The sequence below is a fragment of the Arachis ipaensis genome, chromosome B1, assembly GCF_059453495.1.
Source record: "Arachis ipaensis isolate K30076 ecotype BB chromosome B1, ASM5945349v1, whole genome shotgun sequence".
Lineage (NCBI taxonomy): Eukaryota > Viridiplantae > Streptophyta > Magnoliopsida > Fabales > Fabaceae > Arachis > Arachis ipaensis.
Window position 1 is genome coordinate 135,352,641 of NC_142436.1, and position 7,363 is coordinate 135,360,003.

The 7,363-nt window shown below is 36.0% G+C and overlaps 1 protein-coding gene across 1 annotated transcript; it reads left to right on the forward strand.

Moving 5' to 3' along the window:
- Positions 1-2,656: 2,656 nt before the first annotated feature.
- Positions 2,657-3,248, forward strand: LOC148578491 (uncharacterized). Its single transcript, XM_088500653.1, has 3 exons — positions 2,657-2,677; positions 2,771-2,876; positions 2,947-3,248. Exons 1-3 carry the CDS (start codon positions 2,657-2,659, stop codon positions 3,246-3,248), a joined length of 429 nt encoding a protein of 142 aa, XP_088356779.1.
- Positions 3,249-7,363: the final 4,115 nt, after the last annotated feature.

Here is a 7,363-nt window from a genome sequence, read left to right on the forward strand (position 1 = left end):
TTGATTAGTGAAACGTTGCATTTTGGCCAACAGCCTCTGCCCCCGCTTCTGCCGCTGCTGTTGCCGTCGCCCTACCGCCACTGCTCCCTCCAGGTAGCACCCCCTTTCCCACTTCTTAAATTTGGTTCTAGCTTGGTATTGGATGACCATTGATGAGAATAGATTCTAAATTGATTCTAAATTATAAGTTGAGAACAGATTTTAAATTGTGTTGTTTGTTATGTTGTTGTTTGTTGTGTTAATCTAAATTGTAACTAATTAGGTACTCAACTAATTAGTTAACAATATAAATCATATAATGCCTAATATAACTTAAATTTAGAGACAAATACATATTTACAATATTAGCTTGAATAAGGTCTCGTAATTTATACAAACTAGAATTTAAAGTTTTAATTTGAATTTATAAAAATATGTGAAGTAATAGGTTTTAGATAATACTTATTCTTATCAATCTAAGAGTCGAATTAGAAAGAAAACATCATTAATATTTAACAATGTTTGATGATATGCATATTTTAGTAGTGTTTGAATATATTTTGATTGTTGTGTGGTTTATCACCGTAAAGGTTAGCACCTTTTTAGGGGAGGTTATGTCAAAATTTCTTCCAAACAATATAATTGTGGGAGGATTTATGTTAATTGGTATGCTATTTGCAGACATGATGACGGATAGAGGTGTCACATATCGGCCTTGTGGTCGTGGTCGTGGTAGAGGGGGTTTTCTACTGGTATTCCTAGACTTCTCAATCGTCCCCCTCTATTCCGACTACCCCGGTAATGTCAGAGGCAATGGGTGCATCGGACTAGCCGTTCATCATTGTTCCTAACCCCAATAGGGGTGGCAATGGGTAGGATAGGGTAGGGTTTGAACCCAACCCTAACCTTACCCGTGGGTTGAATTTGTTACTAAAATCCAACTCTACCCTACCCGCAGGTTGAGAATAACCCAATCCTAACTCTATCCGCGGTCAATCCGCGGGTATCCAACCCTACTCGCAAGTTTTCACAAATATGCAATATTATTATATAACCTAATGAGCATGCAAATTAAAAATTCAATACAAACAACACAATTATCCTACAAACAACACAATTGTTCCATAAACAACATAACCATCAAATGTTCAATTCTACCTAAAAGTCTTTGCTTAAATTAATAACACAAACACAAATAAAATATTGTGATATAATGTTGTATCACTAAAATAGAATTGGTTTTTATATAAATAAAAGTGTTAAATTATCAATTGAGGATCTTAGCTCAATGGTAACAACCTTTTACCCTAAGTGAGAGGTCTTTGGTTCAACATCTATTTATAATATATTTTTATAACATATACATATATAGGGTACAAGTTGGTCGGGTAGGGTTGAGACTCAACCCGCACCCTACCCGACTCGCACTCAAACTCGCTCCGCACTCAACCCTACTCGCAGCAGATCGGGTTGGCAACCCTAACCAACCGGGTTGGGTATCTACGGGTAGGGTGCATACTGCCACCCCTAAACCCCAACTACATGGCTCCTTCTACCTTGACGATGCTGCCTCCATCCGTTCAGCAGCCCACTATCTCGACAACGCCGCCTCCAGCGACAGCCGAAAGACACTGCGGTGCTAAAATCCTATCACGGATCCCAGCCAAATGCCCCGCCACCACCTCCCATCGTACGAATGATGATTTTCCCTTATGGTTGTCGGAGTGAGTACTATTTTAAGTCTTTTATATGCAAATCATTTTAGTTAGTCAATTTAATTTAGTTACACTCAATTTTTTAGTTTTAGTGGATTTAGGTTGTTAAGATAGGTTCAATTTAGGTCAGTAAATTTGAACTGCTGAAAGTGTTTAATAATTCTTGATTGTTGATGGATGTTGCTGCTTAAGTCATATAATGCCATACAGATGAAACTACTAATCTTAATTAATTGAACTGCTTATTGTTGATTGATGGATATTGCTGCTTGATTCTTGATTCTTGTTTGTTGATTGTTGATAGATGTTGTTGTTTAAGTGAATTGTTAATGGATAGAGTTTTTGGCGCATTCTAGTTATAGATGAAACTCTGCTAAAATTTCTAAAAAAATCTAAATATAATTGAAGTTTATAGATTACTTCAAATAGCTTTTTAGTAAACTACTAATCTTAAGTTTTCCATTGATAGATTTGTGCCAAATAACAATGCATGTACACAGGAGTGTATTAATGTCATCAAGCTGATGTACGACCACCCATGGCCGAGCTGCAAGAAGATCCCAACTGAGACCAGAGAGTGATGGTTTTACAAGTGGGCGGTAAAAACTCAACATATTCAAACATTAATTAGTTTATATCTTCTATTTTGTTTAATTATGTATTTAATTTCGATTAACTTGTGCTAAATATTCTTTTTGCAGGAGAAATTTATATGGGACAGGACTCAGAATCTCATGATCAGGAAGATCTTTGACTATCGGATGGCTAGGCGACTTCAACAGATGTTGGAGGATGTACGTGAGCATCATGACCACCTCACCATTTGTCTCCACCCGAACATTAAGAAGGCATTGTACGTCCATTGGGAGACTTATGAGAGGTTCAAGCATCACTGTCTCACGAACAGAGCTAACACGGCATCGGCCAGGTCATCGAAGCATACCGATGGATTAGCGACTTTCATGAAGACAAAGGTCAGGCTGGTAAATAACTTTTTTCATTTTATTATTAAGTTCATTTAGTTTTAATATAATGTCATTATTACTTGACTTAACATGTAGTTTTAAAATGTGTAGTCTAAGTCGTTAGATCATGATGCGACGATGGCAGAGACCTTCAAGTATACTCATATGCTGAAGGAGAACAAGGAGAAATTTGTTGGTCAGTGGGCCGCAGATTATTATGTGAGTAAATATCATGTGATATACCATTTTTAAATTAACTACAATCCTAATCATAAAATGTATTACACATAAGTCCTACACGCAGAGATTGAAGGTCGCAACCCATCAATCTCAACATATTGGAGACGATGGTAATAACTCCGCTGCATCAGTCGTCGATCCTGACATGGTTTGGCGCGATGCCACATCTGAGCCGTACAAGAATCACGTCTACGGGTTAGGATCGTTCTTTGGCGATAACCTCCACACATCCATATTGAGACAATCATCCGCCTCTGACACCATTCGGCCCGTCGATCCCGAGGACGGTGTCAATTTGAGGGAGCAAGTGCTGTTGTTTACCTGGAGCCTTCACCAACAGGCTCAGTAGCTGTAGGAGTCTGAGAAGAGGTATCAGGTGATCCTCTCACGCATGACAGACACAGATGACCTTAGACTGGGGTGGAGGCGTGAGCTAGCACGGCTTCAACAGACAGAGCGACAAATGGCGGTGTACCAAGATCAGATGCGCGCCAGTGGCAGCGGCACTGCTGGAGGGGTACATACATCACCGCCTAAGCCGCCACCTCAGCAGGACCAGTGGGGCGACAACGGCGATTATCAGGATCTTTAGTGATTAGGGCTTTGTTTTAGGCTGTTTGATTGTATTATATCCTCTGTTATTTGGCTTTTCATTTCATTTGTACGATTGATATTTAATTTAACATATTTGGTTTCTATTATTTAGAATTTGGCTACTAATTGTGCAAAAAATAAATTTAAATAAAAAATTTACAATTTGAACACTAACTGCGTCAAAAATCTTTGACAAAAAAATAAAAAATTGAACTTACCGTCAAATTTACCAGGGAAAAATCCAACGGTAAAAATGCAGGAACAAAATAGGTTGGCGCCAAAGTTACAGTCGAAAAAATCTTCCGATAACTGACATCAGATATTCGTAGCTTAAAAATCAAATTTTGCCACTAAATCCGCCACAAGTTACTTACAGGCAGCAAAATCCAACGGTAAAAAATTACCAGCAAGGTTTATTGGTGCGGAATTTATAACCTACAAACTAACTGGCAAGTGCACCGGGTCGTACCAAGTAGTACCTCAAGTGAATGAGGGTGGATCCCACGAGGATTGATAGATTAAGCAACAATGATTGAGTGATTGGCTTAGTCAGACAAACAAAAAAGAGCGTTGAGAGTTCAAATGCATCAAATAGTAATTCAGAGAATCAGAAAAACAAGCAGTAAATTGGTGTAAATAATATGGGAGAAAACAGTTAAGGTTTCAGAGATATCTATCTTCTGGATTGACTTTTCTTATTAACTATTTTAATCATGAAAGATTCAATTCATGGCAAACTATATGTGACTAAACCCTAATTCCTTAGACCTTTTGGGTCTCCTCTAACTTTCATCAACCGCCAATTCCTTGGTCACTTAATTCCAATTAGAGGGTGAAGTTCAATTCTAGTTTATATGCCATAGAAACCCTAATTACCCAAATATAAGAGGATTATATGTCACGTATCCCGTTAAGTCCAGATAATTAGAAATTTAGGAGAAATTATTTTCAAGCTGTTGTTCAAGTAAAGAGCTTTTCCAAGTTATACAAGAACTCAATTAGAACAAGGGTCATACTTCCGTTCCACCCAGATTCATAAGATAAAGAACGAAAACAATTCTTGAAATAGAAATTAGTACATAAATTAAAATAGAAAAATAATAGTATCAATCCATACAATAGACAAAGCTCCTAACCTTAACAGTGGAGGTTTAGTCGCTAATGGCTTAGAGAGAAAACTAGGATTAAGAAAAACTGTCAATTACCGAATGAGGGTTGAAGAAAAGAGATCATCAGAGCCCGAAGGGCTGATTCTTTTCCCTTTTATATCTAATCTTAATTAATGTAAAATATATTTTCTAAAACTAAATAATATCTTTTCCTATTCTAAAATAAAATAAAATTTAATTAGAAATAAATAAATCATCTCGAGCTGCTCCTCTTGGACAAATGGGGACCACCAAGTTCATTAAGGTTGGCGCCAAACTTGGAAAATTCCAAGTGTGGCACCACTTCAACCGTATGCAATACCACTTTTTCTTCATCTTGGCGCCAAACTTGGAGAATCCCAAGTTTGGCGCCACCAAGGCAGTGTGTTTGGCGAGTTTGCAATGATCATGGCGCCAAACTTAGAGAATCCCAAGTTTGGCGCCACCAAGACCATTCAATCTGGAGAAAAAGTATATAATATTATATATCGTTGGAAAGCTCTGGAAGTTATCTTTCTAATGCCATTAAAATCGCATCAATTGGACCTCTATAGCTCAAGTTATTTCTATTGGAGTGCAAGAAGGTCAGGGTTGACAGCATCATTTACTTTCTCCCTTTTCTGCTACAAAACTCTGTCAAATCCATCCGAATGCTACCTGAAATAAACAGAATTACACACAACTCAAAGTAGCATTCACAGTGGCTAAAAGATATTTAAATCTTGATTAAACTTAATAATTCAAATGCAAATTCACTAGGAAAAGATAGGAAAGATGCTCACGCATCATTTATATCGTTGTATTTAATTCGACAATGGTAATCTTATTACCGATAGATTTTTTTTCTTTATTCGCCAGTAAATCTCACAGTATTCAGCATTTTTCTTGTACTGAAATGAGTGAGAGTTGCATATTGTACGTAGTCCTCTTACTGTGGCACGATATAAAGTAAGATCTTCGAAAGAATTTGATCCCTACATAGTTAGTTTCTCGGATGATAACATGGGAGTAGGCATAAGGTTTGATTTATCCATAGATGCCTTTTTAAGAAGGTCTAAAATGTATTTAGATTGAGAAACATGTAAAATACCATTTGGCAGAAAATTAAACTACATCCGAAGGTACCTAGATTTTTTAAAGAGAACAGAGTCTTTAATTTTGATATAAGCATTTCAACCTTAGCATTATTGCTTCCAGTGCTGACTATGTCATCAACATAAGCAAGTAAATATGTAGTAGATGTAGATGTAAATCTAACAAACAAAGATGGATTTGCATTAGAATTCTAAAATTCAAAAGAGTTTAAAGTAGAGCAAAGTTTAGTGAACTAGCCACCAGGCCTTACAAGCTTGTTTTAATCTATATAAAGCTTTGTCTAATTTGCATACTAATCGAGTATTAAGATTAGAGAAGTCTGGTAGTTGAGCCATATAGACGTTCTCAGTGAGGCACCATTGAAAAGCGCATTATTAAAACCAAACAGGCGTAATGGCTAGCCCTTTGATAAAGCAATGCAGAAAACAAGACAAACGGTAGTTGGATGTCTAACCGGGCTAAAAATCGAGTAATCTACGTCTTCAGTTTGATGACATCTTTTTGCCATAAGGCGTGTCTTATACTTATTGAAAGAATTATCAGGAGCACGCTTAATGGCAAACACCCATTTCAAAGGAATGATATTAGAATTAGATGATGGTTAAGTCAAATATCATATTTTGTTTTTCGGCAAAGAATTATATTCCTCATTCATGGCTTGAAGCCAATGAGAGATTGCATGGCTTGAGAGATATTCCTGGGGAGATCATTAATAAGATTATCTTTTATAATGTAAGAAATAAAAGCCTTGGGTCTAGAATTACCGGATTTTGATCTTGTAACCATAGGTTGAGTGTTTATAGGTGGTGGGGGATCTAAGGTGAAAAATCTTGAAAGTTGAATTTCAGTACTTGTAATAGGTATTATTAAAGGCTAAGCAGAATGTAGATTTTGATTAAAGGAACACTAGAGGGTTGAGTATGACAGCCAAATGGATCAGAAGTAGAAATTATAGGAGGCAGAATAGGCTGACTTGAGGGACATGAAACTTGTTGTGTATTAGACTCTAAAATAGAAATTTGAGGCATCAATTCTAAATTTGGATTAGAAGTAAAAAAAAATGAGTTAGATAACATAGAAAGGATAATAAAACATCTTTTTATCAAAGATAATATTTCTAGCAATAACAACCTTATGATTTCTTTGCAAACATTTAAAGCCTTTAGGAAAAGGAGCACGTCCAAGAAATATACACATATCCAAATGATAACGAAGTTTATGTTGATTAAAAGGTCTTAGGTGAAGAAAACAAGCACAACCAAACACTTTAAGAATGGAATAATTTAGTGATTTTTAGTGAAGAGCCTTATAAGGTGATTTCATATTAAGAACTTTAGATGGGAGACTATTGATTAAAAATGTTAATATAAAAAAAGCATCCTCTCAATACTCCATAAGCAATTTAGTAGTAGATAAGAGGGTAAGACCCATCTCAACTATATGCCTATGTTTTCTTTCAACATGTTGATGTCTATGAAAGCAAGATAAACGATGAATAATACTATGAGTATGCAAATAATTTTTGAAATTAAGTAATAAAAACTCCCTAGCATTATCTGTAAACCTCGGGAAATTAGTAAATAATTAATTGATAAATTAATTATTAATCGAATAAATTAGAAAATTA